Consider the following 14494-nt stretch of genomic DNA (forward strand, 5'->3'; position numbering starts at 1 on the left):
GGATATAGCCTGGAGTGGGACTCCCTGCTCAGCAGGGAGTCTGCTTCTCCCTCTGCCACTCCCCCCACTTTGCTTTTCTCACTCTGCTCTCTCAGGTAAATAAAAGTTTTAAAAAAAATAAAAATAAGTACAACTGATAGCCTCCACACTGGAAAAAAAAAAAAAGTAACCATTTCCATGTGTTGTAGTTATTATAGCATAGAGCCATTTGCATCCTGGTATAGTGCTCAATAGCAAAATATTCTTCCATGTGGAATGATACAAGGGATTCTCATGGTGAATTTTCAAGCTTAAAATAGAAGTAGAAGAATATTGCACTAACAGTGACCTTGAAATATTATCTAAGCTACTCTCTTAGTTTCAGGAAGAACATTTGATTGCCAAGATTTTGGCGATTACATTTAATATATTCTGAAAATTAAGATTCCATATGTATGGGCACTGCTTTAGCATAAACATCTAATTATTCTTTTTAACCATTTAGTTTATGTGTCTTTTGTATATAATCCCACCTATTTTCCAAGAATGTTTGCAATGAAGGATGAACTTATGTGTGTGTGCATGCATGAGTGTGCACACACACACAAACAGAATAATACAAACGATAACCTTAGGACAAAAATAATGAGAGAGAAGAGTAATGAGGGAAAAATATTTTTAAGCAGCCTTCTTTAGAAAATTCTGGACCAAAAATATCTTTTATCTTATGCCAAACATTCCCACTCTGTGATAACTTTAAAATGGGAATGGAAAGGAAGTCCAAAGATAAAAAAAAAACCTTACTTTCATTAATCTCAACAAGAACCATCTTAAAAGTATTGAATTCTTCCGAATAAACTGTCAGCTAGCTGCCAGCAAATACACTGTTTGTGGAATTTGTGTTCTGAAGTGCTAGTATTATCAACGCTATGGATGCCTCAAGGCTCTGATAAAGGTACCTGGTTTCAACAATAAGCATACATTTGTCTCAATACAAAAGTTTTTTTAAAAAAGTATTTTTGATGGCTCTATAAGGAATGTGTATAAAAGACCTGACTTTTTGGAACACAGCATCCTAACTAGGGGGAAATTGTCCACGGTTGCTTGATTGCTCTGGAAAGAGCACCTGGTTCAGCCACCTTAGGGGAGGAAAAATGTGGGAGCAGACATTGGAGGTGGTTGTTTACGGAATTCGCCTAGAACTTACCCAGAGTTGGAGAATTTCTCATTAAATAATAGGAAGTTTATAAACAACTGAATAGATCCTATTTCAGAAAAAAAAATGGCTAAAAGTAAGTCCTGCCATTTGATTTTATTTGTACAAATTTCCATTAGCACAGAAATGTATCCTTTGGGACTAAAGTCAAAAAATTTCAACAGTATCATTTATCAGGCCCAAACAACGTTTACATAACAGGCCATCTAGTCTCTAAATTTGCCTTGAGCTATAGGAATTTACTTTAGTCAGCTTCTACAGGCGACCTCATGCATTCCCTACCATGATTATTACAGTTACTTCAGAGAACTGCTTACGTTAATGGTCTTTAGAAGCCAACGCTGCTGCTGTCATTTCCACTGCCTATTTCTGGGACAACATATTTACATGCCCCATAAGAGTCCAAAATTAAATTATCTATAAACAGTTTTACCTAAGCGAATGCTACGGAAGCAAACAAATTTTGTATTACCTTGATTGGCTTACAAAATATTGTGATTGTTAAAAACCAAAATAAATCGTAAAGTGAAAAACTGGATGCTTTTGCAACTTTCATAATGAAAGACCTTAAAGTTGAAAATTGGACCTCCACCTTGATTTTCCTCAGAGACATAAGGCAACCAATCCAGACAGGACACACTAGATCTAGTTATATATGATGATACAACTGAAAAAGAGATGCTCGTGTTGCAGTCTCCAAAAGTGTCACTGGATAACATGAAAAAATAAATTTCAACCTCACTACATTCAGCTATGTCCTTTCCTTCGTCAGCCAATAGTGGATTTTTCTATTTCAGTCTTACAAATTGATAAATCAATTACGTTTATAAATTGTGTTGATTGCTTATTCAGACAAGTTACCTACTAGTTTACAAAAACCAACAGACCAACAAAGACAGACTTACTGTGCAGCCAGGCTGCTTGGGGATAGTAACTGCCCATCTTCCTCATGCCACAGATGTGTCTCATTATCAGAGCCACCTACAGAAATGACATTTATATAAGTAAGTGCTTAACATACTTGCTTCAAGGATTTATTTTTCTTAGCAAAAATCATCACAGGTAAATAAATGGGAAGAAAATGCAGAAAAATCTACAGACTTCCTCTTCAAAGGATTTTACAAAAGATATCTATGCTCTTTTTGTTGGAAACATTCATGATATTTACAGCTAATATATGCCTCATTATCAGAATAACCCCAGTGGTCAAGCACATGCATTTCTAAGAAATTCTTTCTCTCTCAAAACGTTACATTATTTTATCCTAAGACCTGTATCCGCAGATGACTCTTGTTGAATACTATAATGCAGATTGTCTACCATGTGATTTGTTTAACAAATGAGGCCCAATTTCAGTCTTACAGGTCACTGGATTTTTTTGCCTTCAGTTGTCAAGAATGTAGCCTTAGGCAACATCTGCTATCACTATCTATATTTTCCATCTTTAAAAAGCAGCCACTGATTTCAACTGAATGCAGCTGTGAATGCAGATTTGCTCATATTAACAGAACCGTTCTGAGTGGTCTCAAATAATATGAAGGTTCAAAGTGTGGAAGGCAATCGCTAACTAAGAGAAACCGTAGGGGAAGGTCTAATTCAACACTGTGAATTGCCCCTCGAAGTTAAATACGTTGCTGATTCAGCTTGCCACATAACATTGCATCATAAAAGAGTAAGTGTGCAACAGTATTCACATGAAAAATTGAACATGAGAGTACTTTTAATGGCTACTGCATAAATAAAAATCATAAATCCAAACCTTTCATTCAGCCCCTTAGGGAAATGGGATCAATTCTTGTAGGCCTCTCTTGAGATACTACTTATTCCTTATAATCCAGTATATTTCAGTGCTGGTATTTTTAACACTGATCCAATTTCTTTCAATAGGATATTTTATTACTGGCATTAATAATTCCTCCATTGTCCCTGGTTAGTATGTTCTAAAGGCTTTCCATAAAGGTCCTATTGCAAAACTATGCAATCATCCATACTTTTCTGGTGCTGATCAATGAGTTTATTTAAATTAGTACGTGTGTAAAAAAGACTATCACTAAATGGAAGACCTCATTGTCCACCTCTTTATCAGTGATGTATGAGTAATGTACCATTCCTAGTACCTGGCACAGGGCTTTTTCAGTTTTCCTGTTCAGCAGAGCAGAGTTTTCCTGTGCTCTGCTCAAGGTACAGCTGAATTTTATCACTCTAGAGATAGCAATGCATCAGTGAGTTAAAGAACCAAGAATGAAGATATCCAGAATAAATAAGACTAATTAATAATGGTAATACCTATTGTTTGTTGGCATGCATATATAGAAGAATCAAGGATAGGGCTCTGCTGAGATTTATACATTTGCAATGTAAAAGTATATAAACCATTTTTCCAAGATCAAATCTTGCTCAGTTTGAATTCTTATGTAATGCTGAGGAAGTTTATTGGCATTTGTATACTATATGGTTATGGAGTTTCTCTTCCTCATCAAGCTATTAAAATGAATAATTAATAGAAATTAACTTTGTACAGATCTTGACATTGATTGACTTGGCATTGGTAGGGACCCTTCCCCGGCCACTTTTCCCTCTGGACTATAAAATACCTTGGAAGAAATCATGTACTAAACAGAGTGGAAATCTTTACAGATCTTTAAAAAGTAAGATTTTACTTCTTTTTTATTTGTAGGATTAGGCATAATTAAAAATGGCGCCCATAGACATAGAAATCTAGTGCACAGATGACCTCTTCATCAGTAAGGATGGCTTTCCATTTAAAGAAGTAATTTCATATATTTACTACTTTGCAAAAGAGCAAACTTCAATGAGTCACAAAGATAATCTCTGTTCTCAAAACTCAGTGTTTATAAATGGAAATACTAAAGCATATTAACTGGGGCAGAGCTGAGAATTAGATCCCTAAGACAGGACATTAGGAGACAATCTTCTTCCATATTGTCAGGGTTGCTGAGGAGTCTCCTAAAGAAACCTTAAAGAGTGTTGAATCTCAGACAGGGGATGGGAAAGGTTTGTAGGAATCAGAGCAGGAATGGGGGGATGGTTGTAGAAAAACCTATGTGGGAAGGAATCTGTCATGATGAGTCAAACTCTACAGTGGCTAAAAGTGGGAGCCATTCTGAGATCCGATGATGGCAGGTACTTGCATGACCACAAGAAGTATCATGGAATCAGGTGTGTGTATGTCCCAGAAAGTAAATGTGAGTAAGGCCATCTGGCAAAAGAGTTCAAGGCAACTGGCTTTGGGGACAGACAGATCCAGGTTCTAATCTCAGTTCCGTCACTTGCTAGGAGGTTAACACAGGCAAAGTGCCCAGCCTCCCTATGCCTCAGTTTCTTTGTCTGTAAAATAGAATAATAATTCTATCTCATAGATTTATTTTCATGAAGAAAGTGATTTAAAATAGTAGAGCACTTGGCATTGACACAAAAAGTACTACCTCTTATTTTCCTTCTTTGAAAGAGTGGTATGAGACTTTCGAAGCTACCTGAGCTCTGTCATATACAACAGATCGCCCAGGCAACTATGAGGGAGATACCACCCCACTCCTGTTTAACTGAGTACAAAGCAAAGGAGAAGTGTGCTGTTTTCACAAATACTGCTAAAAGCCATGAAGACTAAGCACCAGGTGGCCTTGCCAACATGGCAGGTATCTGTTCCTGGGGCTAGAGACCCCTGAGTTGTTGAACTAGGGTCACTGGTTGGGCCTTAAATGACAAGTTTTAATTCCCTGAAGAATTCCCAGAAATACCTAGAAGAATTTTTCAAAGACCAGAAAATTTCTGCTCAAGCAGGTAGGGATTTGGGGCTAATGACTTTCAGGAACTTACTTTAATGCTATTGTATTAATCTCCAGACTGATGAAGTCACAAGTGTAGGAAATTAAAAAAACAAACAAATGTAAGCACCTCAAATTTTATAAACAGCAACACATTTCTTTGAATGTATTTCCTGGTCAACCTGACCATCCAAAGACATGTTTTAATACATGCCAAAATCATTAGCATGTGCATAGACATAAGACATGGCCATTCTTAAATACTGAAAACTGATCTGTACTGTTCACCTGGAAAAATGTTTTGATGCCTCAGTTAATTAGAAGTGCTGCTTACTTCTCTGGCTTCTAAGCAGACCACTGATGGGCTTTTGTCCTTTGTAAGAATTTTTTTAACTTTATCCCTTTATTTTATAAAATTATAAGGTGTGAATCTGAAGATGAAAAGAAAAAGAATGGTAGGAAGAAACTCAAAGTTCTCAAGTCTTCAAAATGCAAATAAAAAAAATGTAGAGGAAATGATTAGTGTTTGTTAGTATACAGTCTGGTTTTCTGGCCTGGACTTTTTTTTAAAGAGCAAGCATTTTTTCCCAATGTTTGTCAAGACCATTAAATTCAATAACAATCAATCTTGCAAGCTAGTCATTAATTCTGTAATTGTAGATATAAAAAATGCTCTAGCCTAACAGAAATTGGTTTCCAATGGCATGTTAGATGATCCAATGAGAATTCTTCAAAGCCTATCCAAACTTGCTATCCATATGAAAACTAACAGTTTAATGAGCAAGAGTATAATGAACAATCAGCTTGTGACCTGATGCTCTCAGGATACTTAATTTGTAATCCAAAGGTAAAATCCACATATTTGAAAACTGACAAATCAGCTGAGAAAACGTAATTCTAAACTCATTCGGAAGAGGTAAATGTTAACCATTTTATTTGGTAGTTGAAAGTAGAGATTTATTCTTTATGGCCCTCAGTTTTTGTCTTTATGTGTCTGTGTGTATACATCTGTGTATTTGCATGTATGTGGTATATAATGCTATTGTATATATGCAAAGGCAACATTGTATGACTCACTAGCAACATGCCATAGCATGTCTTACTGGGAATGACAGCAGATTTATATCAATCTATTCATATGCTGATGTTCATCATGTATTTTCAAGATGGCTCATTGAGGGACATATTTTTACCAATGAAAGATTCATCCCAATTAAAAAGCCAAAATTTGGAAATGAGGGTAAAAATACTGCAATTCAGTGTAGGCTTTTGTTCCAAAAAGTGGTAGAAATCTATTTGTTGAGGCTTGGTCCTCATATTTATTTTACATGCCAAGTATAAACATAGTTTTACAAGCTAAGAAAGATCATTTCCACCTAAATATAAAAATTCTAGAAAGTCACAGCCTCTTTTTCAGCCATTTCTCCCTCTCTTTGATTAGCTGGACATTCAGATTTAGTCGAGGCATATTTGCCTATTGAAGAATAGTATCATCTACAAATGATGAATCAGTTGCACTTTGTTTTATATTTCTAAGAGGCTTCGTGTCCCGTAACTGAATACAGTTAGGTGCAAGTACAATACCTTGAGCTGGGGAGTCCAGAGTGTACAGCAGATGTTTAACAGATTTATGGAGAGTTTTGAAACCTTCGTTAGTTGTGACACGTGGATAAACCTTCTGTACGACCAGCAGCGCACTAACAAGTTGAAAAACAATTAAACCAGATCGCATTTCAGGGTTTGCAGACAAAAACGAAAGGTTAATTCAAGGAGAAAATGGCTACAGTATAAAAAATTATTCTTATAGCATAACAGACAAGATGCTGCTTTTGTCACTTAATTACTTGTTTGTCTGTTCATCCACAAAATCCCCCCCAAATGTTCTTGGACCAGACAGAGCGTTTTAAGATGTTTCCCAGATTCTAAAGACTCGGGAACTCAACAGCCTACAAGTAAGGGAGTAAAGTTCACATCAGTTGTTTCTGTTAAGACTAAAAGTGGTTAGGAATAGCATTTTTCCAATGCAAAGTTTCCTTTTTTTTCTTTTTAAGGGAAAAACTAAGTATTGGAAATTATTTTCATTAAAAATGATTTTCATTAAAAATCAACCCCAGAGAGAAAGGAACCTGTTTCAAGAATAAAAATTATTTAAGCATTTGATTAAAATTTATTTTTGCTAAACAAATGGTAATGTTCTCGAAAAAAAAAAATGGAGCTTGTCCTAATTATAGACAGCATTCTAATCTCTAAGTGTTCCATATGCACTACTCCAGGGGTAGCTCAAAAGTAATAGAGACTAACTGGCATTATCTTCCTAGAATGTTTATGTTACAAGTAAGATCGGTAGTCTGCACTGTCCAAGGCCAATCATAAAATTCACTTATATTTGAGTTCATTCCATATTTTCAAAAATGAATTTGTTTCTTACGAAATCTTTTTTATCCATTTAAAAAAAGTTGTCACTGTACATCTGAATTCCCCAAATACTGTGATTTATATCAATAATCAAGGGGAATGCTTTAACTTATATGAGTAATAACTAGAACAACAGGCTTTGTTAACAATCTGCCATCATAGGGCTAAATGTACAAATTAGCTAAGTTTTTCCCTATGTATCCTCATCAACTAAAGGCTCACTCCAGCAATAGATATTGTATGTGCACATACTTTCATGGTTTTCTACAATATTTTTGAAATTTTTAATATTTAGATTAAGGTCATTTAATTTCAGTTCCCTAGCTATGAATAACAGCTGTATTTGGAAAAGTAAACTTTTTAAAAAGATTTTATTTATTTGTCAGAGAGAGAGCACAGCAGGGGCAGCAGCAGGCAGAAGGAGAAGCAGGCTCCTGCTGAGCAAGGAGCCTGAGGACACTGGGATCATGACCTGAGCCGAACGCAGATACTCAACTGACTGAGCAACCCAGGCGTCCCTGGAAAAGTAAACTCTGAGTGTCTTCTAGTTTCTAGTATAGTATGAGGTACACATATAGGTATGTGCATATGTGTAAATAAATGTATATATAATTTTATTTAGTCCTCTAATAATTCCATGAAGCCCACTTTATTTGCCCTGTTTTACAATCAGAAAGCTAAAGCTCAAAAAATTATACATAATGTAGACAAAGGTTACCCAGCTATTCGTAAGTACAGCTGATTTTGTCTAATTTCAGAGTTTATGTTCTTTCCATTCTACATCTTGCCTCTGGCACAGAAACTTTGCCCCAACACTGCTGGGCGGGGAGAGGGCAGAACATTTCTGCACAGAGCCCACGGGCATTGTTAACTCGTTATTGTGTTTGGCCATAGAGGCACAGCTGTGTTTTTTTCATCTCTGCTCTATATACATAACAGTGGATACCTCAGGCATTTTTATATTTGCCCTAAGAACCTCCTGGTTCTCAGACTTTGGGTGCTTCTGAATCCTGGTGACCGTGGGGACCAGTTAGATGGTCTCAGGTTATAGACTTCTGCCAGCCTTCTCCCAAGCTGGCCCTCTGCCAGAATCACCTGCTCTGCTGTCTCATAGTAACACCTTCAAAGACTGAACAAGTGGCAATCTCATTAAAACTGTGAACATTATTGTTATTAATATCATTAATAAAATGTCAGTAGAGTTAATTCATCATTTTCTAACAAAACGTTTAACTTAAAAATAATGATACCCAGCCCTCATACTCTCTGAAATCCTTTGAACCATTTATTGATCAAAATGTTTTTATTTTATTTCATAGATTTTTCCCTGCTCTTTATCGTATAAAAATGGAAGTTATCCAAAAAAGTCATCTTATAAGTAAAGATAATTTTATGAAAGAGTTCTCATGATTTGTATTTCTTCACAGCTTTCTATAAATGGTGACAAGCACATATAATTTTTCCATATATACTTCTTGAATTTTTTGAGATTGCTCATTTTTGCTAATTTCTGTCATGAGATTAACATTACGTAATCTGGTTTTGGTGATGGGTTAATAATGATGTATAACTTGGGGTGCCTGGGTGGCTCAGTCATTAAGCGTCTGCCTTCAGCCCAGGGCGTGATCCCAGGGTCCTGGGATCGAGCCCCTCATCGGGCTCCCTGCTCCACTGGGAGCCTGCTTCTTCCTTTCCCACTCCCCCTGCTTGTGTTCCCTCTCTCACTGGCTGTTTCTCTCTGTCAAATAAATAAATAAAATCTTAAAAAAAAAAAAACATGATGTACAACTCAAAAAAATAAAAAGCTGTTGAAGAAAATGACTGAAGTTTTTGTGGGGTTCCTTTATCTCTATTACTTGATCAACAAGGATAAGATAAACCAATGAGAACTTAATTTGGTATACAGTAATTTATGTGAGGAAATTATGGCTCTTAATAACACTAACAGTTTAATAATAATAAAAAAGATTTATCTTTAAAAAATGGCTTAAAAAGGGCTCTCCAACAGAAATATAATGTAAGCCACATATTTAAATTTTATAGTAGTCATGTTAAAACAGTTAAAAGAAACAGATGAAATTAATTTTAATAAAATATCCTATTGACCCAATCCATCCAAAATATTATCACTTCAATAGCTAATCAATATCAAAATTATTTATGGAGCATCTCAACTCAGATGCTCAATATTCACTGAAAATATTTAATCTCAGGGAGTGTGGGTGGCTCGGTTGGTTAAGCAGTTGACTCTTGATTTCGGTTCAGGTCATGATCTCAGGGTCCTGGGAAGGACTGCTTGAGCCCTCAGAGGGGACTGAGGAACTCAGACGGGAGTCTGCTTGAGGATTGCTCCCCCTCTCCCCCTCTGCCCCTACCCCTGCTGGTGCATGTGCACGCTCTCTCTCTAAAAAATATAAGTCTTAAAAAAAAAGAAAATATTTAATCTGTATTTAGATTTCATGTCCTGGGGAGGACTGCTTGAGCCCTCAGAGGGGACTGAGGAACTCAGAGGGGAGTCTGCTTGAGGATTGCTCCCCCTCTCTCCCTCTGCCCCTACCCCTGCTGGTGCATGTGCACGCTCTCTCTCTAAAAAATATAAGTCTTAAAAAAAAAAGAAAATATTTAATCTGTATTTAGATTTCATGTCCTGGGGAGGACTGCTTGAGCCCTCAGAGGGGACTGAGAAACTCAGAGGGGAGTCTGCTTGAGGATTGCTCCCCCTCTCCCCCTCTGCCCCTACCCCTGCTGGTGCATGTGCACGCTCTATCTCTAAAAAACATAAGTCTTAAAAAAAAAAGAAAATATTTAATCTGTATTTAGATTTCATTATAATGACAGATGAAAACCATTAACTGAATCAAATATAAGTGTTTAAAATTTAAATAAAGTTAAAAATTCAGAGTTTTAGTCAAAATCCACATTAGAAAGCCATATTAGATAGCCTAAGGCTACAGTATTAGAAAGAACAAGTGTATAAATTAGCAATAAAAAACTAAAAAACTAAATTATTTACAACTTAAAAAAAGAGTTGTTTAAAGTCAAATGTCATTTACCTTTTTTTTTTTTCCGGCGCGGGGAGGGGCAGAGGGCGAAGGAGAGAGAATCCCGAGCAGGCTCCAACACGGAGCCCTACACAGGGTTCAATCTCACAACCCTGAGATCATGAACTGAGCCAAAATCAAGAGTGGGATATTTAACCTACTGAGCCACCCAAGTGCCTGATATGTCATTTACTTTAAAATATTTGAAGCTATTTCTGTCTTCTTTTTCATTATTATGTAGACTGGTTTACGACATTTGTCATCATTACCAGACAGCATGCTCTATTGCATAATGCTATATAATATGTAATAATTTTATTTTAAATTTTAAGATAATTAAAATAACCACAAAAAATGACCATCCTCTATAATTTACTTCACTAAAATAATGCCTAAAATATTTTATTTACTTATTTATTTTTAACCCTAAATTATTTTTTGGATCTCCTATGTTCTATAGAATATTATTTAGTGGAATTTTTTTTATTTGTTGTTTCTTAACCAAATTTCATTGAGGTATAACTCACACACAATAATATGCACCTATTTTAGGTGATAATTCAGTGACTTTTAACAAATGTATATACTCTCATAGCCACCATGCTAATAATATATGAAGCACTTCAATAATCCCCAGAAAGTTTCCTTGTACTCCCACCAGTTGTTCTGGGATCCACTGATCAAAATTGTAACACTATAAATTATTAATTCTATCATTTGAGAACTTCATATAAATGGGGTAATATCTAGACATGCAGTAGGTATTATTTTTTGGGGGGGTGGAGTGTTTACATTCTTTTGCCAGCATAATATTCATAATATTTATTTACATTATTGTGTGATTTGGTAATCTGTTTTTCCTGTTGAGTAGTTTCAATGTATAAATGAACTATAATTCTTTTGCACTTCTATTTATGGATATTTGTTCTTTTCCCCCAATTTTTAGCTATTACAGATAAATCTGCTGTAAACATAGCACACAAGTCTTCATGTGGGCATATGTTTTCATTTTCTTGGGTAAATATCCAAGAGTAGAATGCTACATCATATGGGCCTACTGTCAACTTCATTAGAAGCTATCATATCTTTTCCAGAGTTCTATTTGTTCTACATTTTTTGCCAACAATTGGGGGTTGTCCATCTTTTAAAATTTTATCCATTCTAGTGAGTGTGTAGTGATATCTTACTGTGGTCGGATTATTACCTTGACTCTTTTTTATTGCTATGTTGTATGATTCAAATGATTCTCCTTTTGCTTTAACTGATTTACCTGTTTGCTTGTTAAGACAGAATATAAATATGAGCAAGAGGATGAAGCGCCAAAATTCTGGGTGAAAAAAATTACCCTATGTAATAAAATGAGGACCAGTCTAGAGAACCGAACTTCTTAATATCTTGTTTCTTTTGTAATTTACTTATGATGGGCTACTGTGGAAAGAGCATCGTGCTTGGATTCGGATTCCTTGACTTCAGGTCCTGTCTCTGACACTTACTAGTTCTTGAACCTTGGGCAAGTCATTGGAAAGGGTTTGTTTCCTCTTCTACAAAATGGGGATATCTGTTGTCTCAATTTCAAAGCATTGTTGTGGGATCAAATGAGATTAATGTACCAACATAAGGTCTTATTACAAGGTCTTTGAACAAACATAAGCTCTTGGAAGCTTTCCAAAGAATATGAGAACACTCTCTTCTGGTACCTCAGACATTAGGGACAGAATACATTGCACTCTTAATGACACACCAGAGAGGCAGCCTGGATTCTGGAGTTAGAAAACCCAGGTATAAACCCTCCTTGCTGTATAATCATCAAATACTTAATTTTCATGACCTTCTTATCACCTCATTGACAAAGTAACTAATAGTTTAGTTGTAGGATTTAATGTGGTATATATAAAGGGCTCAGTAAAGTGGTATGTAACAGACACAATAATTGATAGTTGTTGATGTCGTGTTGTTGTTGTTCTTTTTAATGCACATTTCCAAATTAACTAGACAGGAGTCAAAGTCGAAACCTAAGTACAAGTCCATTAAATTTTAAATGCTGGCTACAGTCTGAACTTTTTTATAAGGAAAGTAGCCTTTAAAGGGGGTTTCTCCTGCAAAAATAATTTCAAATATTTGGTCATATTATGTCAAATAAAGCCAACCCGATATGCAGGTTTAGAAAGAGCATTTATAGGTTGGCTGCACATGTGGGGAGCCAACCCCACTGAGGCAGCTCAGTTTAAAACTCCAACCAAAAGGTTGTTTTATACTGGATGGTATCAACTCAAACCCAATGGGACAGCTTATTCTTGGGCATTTTAAATGCTATATGCAGAGTTCTGGTTGTCCCTGAATGAGCCTGAGCCAATTTGTAATCTACTACTGGTCCCGTTACACACCTCGTTTTCAGAAGGTCTGCAATAACAACTGACAATAGATTTGTTAAGATTAGCGTCCCTCCTCACTTCCTCATATACTCTTGGATAACTCTGATGACTGCAGTGTGTGTTTCTTCTTTGCTTCACTAATGCCCTAAATAATAAAAAAATTTTAAAAAAGACCTATTTGTCCCACTTCATTCTTATATTTTCTTACCTGTTTGCATTTCGAAGAACATCAAGTAGACTGCTTAGTGTTGTATCATTCTGGAACACATTTGGAAAACTGGAAAGAAGCTGCCACACAGCGGTCTGCTCTTGGACTTGTGAGAAGAAGGACAGCATTTTGACTATTTCCTGAAATACTGTCTTCTGGTTGTTGGGATCACTTGATAGCTTACAAAATGACAGACAGGGCAAAATGGGAATGCAGTATTTGTAATCACATGGCGTACTGTTTTCAAAAGCATTAAAAATTTAGATTTTCACGTAATTCTGATTGTCATATAGTTTTAAGTCATTCTTTACTTGGAAAAATTATAACCATTTCTAATATCCTTAAACATAATTGGATTTTTTCCTATACCTCCAGAAATTTTGGTTAACAGAGCTGTATTTATACAAAATATTTTAAATTGCATTTTTGGAAATAAAATTGATTTCTTAAAATGAAATTAGCTTCTGAGTAATGTTTTTGCTTTTCCCTAGGATCTGGTTTAGGACTTCTAGACATATCTTCTCTGTATCTATTAGCAGACTTTATATTATTTATTATTTGGGTTCAGAACCCTTAAATCTACATATATTTGCTAATATAATTACACATACACACATACTTAATGGAAGAAAATATTTCCAAAGTTCTGCAGCCATACCAGGAACTTTAGTTATAATAAATGATTTATAGCAAGTGAACCTATGTAATAATCACATCTTACATTATTAGCAAACAAATAAAAACCGTGACTTCTGTTCCTGCTCTGGATCATAGGATCCAGCAAGTACTTTCAAAGTAAAGTATTTCTTCATTACATTCCCACCCAAAGTAATTTTCTTAATAAACTCATTCATACTGGTAAAGTCAGGCTTTTGCTCAGTTGTAATTCTAGTTCTTTCATGCCGAGAATGTGATTTTTGAACAATGTATTCTTAAGCATACATTCTACCCTACATGACTACTGAATTTGTTTAGAAAGCATTTTAAGTGCTCTGTGTTGAATTTGGGTTATTATAACAGTGTCTCTCATCTGGTGCATTAGAAAACTCAGATTACTAAAGGTAATTCAAGCATTCTGGTACTTAACAAAAATTACAATAAAATTCAGAGAATCAAGAGGATAAAATTTTGAGAAAATTCTCAGTGTTTTTGTGGTCTTTCATTGTGTGTGGGGTTTCATTAAATAAAGACTATGGGTGCCTTCTTTGCATATCGTAGTTTAAGAATAGCATATAAAAGTGGTCATTACTACTTTACAGTACAAAGTCCTTGTCCCTAATGTACAATGTTTTGAGGAGAGGGATATATTGTTTCATCAAAATTCAGCTTTTCAAAGTAGGTTTGAGGTTAGTGAGAAAAATTAAAAAGATAACCCATTATTCTAATTTCTGAGAGTTATATGGCTCCAATAGTTAAATTATTAAACTGACACTACCTTTAAATGGAAAGCAGACATGACTTAGAATTAGATATTGTGT

At 35.4% G+C, this 14494-nt stretch overlaps 1 protein-coding gene across 1 annotated transcript in view; it reads right to left on the reverse strand.

The window, feature by feature from the left end:
* Nucleotides 1-14494, reverse strand: part of ABCA12 (ATP binding cassette subfamily A member 12) — a 172368-nt gene that overhangs the window by 84614 nt on the left and 73260 nt on the right. Inside the window, exons 7-9 of the mRNA XM_048213947.2 lie at nt 13017-13195; nt 6565-6677; nt 2101-2176 (exon numbers count right to left, since the gene is read on the reverse strand). Coding sequence (XP_048069904.1) covers nt 2101-2176; nt 6565-6677; nt 13017-13195 — 368 coding nt within the window. The remainder of the gene's footprint in view (nt 1-2100; nt 2177-6564; nt 6678-13016; nt 13196-14494) is intronic.

This window comes from Ursus arctos, unplaced genomic scaffold (assembly GCF_023065955.2).
Source record: "Ursus arctos isolate Adak ecotype North America unplaced genomic scaffold, UrsArc2.0 scaffold_1, whole genome shotgun sequence".
Taxonomy (NCBI): domain Eukaryota; kingdom Metazoa; phylum Chordata; class Mammalia; order Carnivora; family Ursidae; genus Ursus; species Ursus arctos.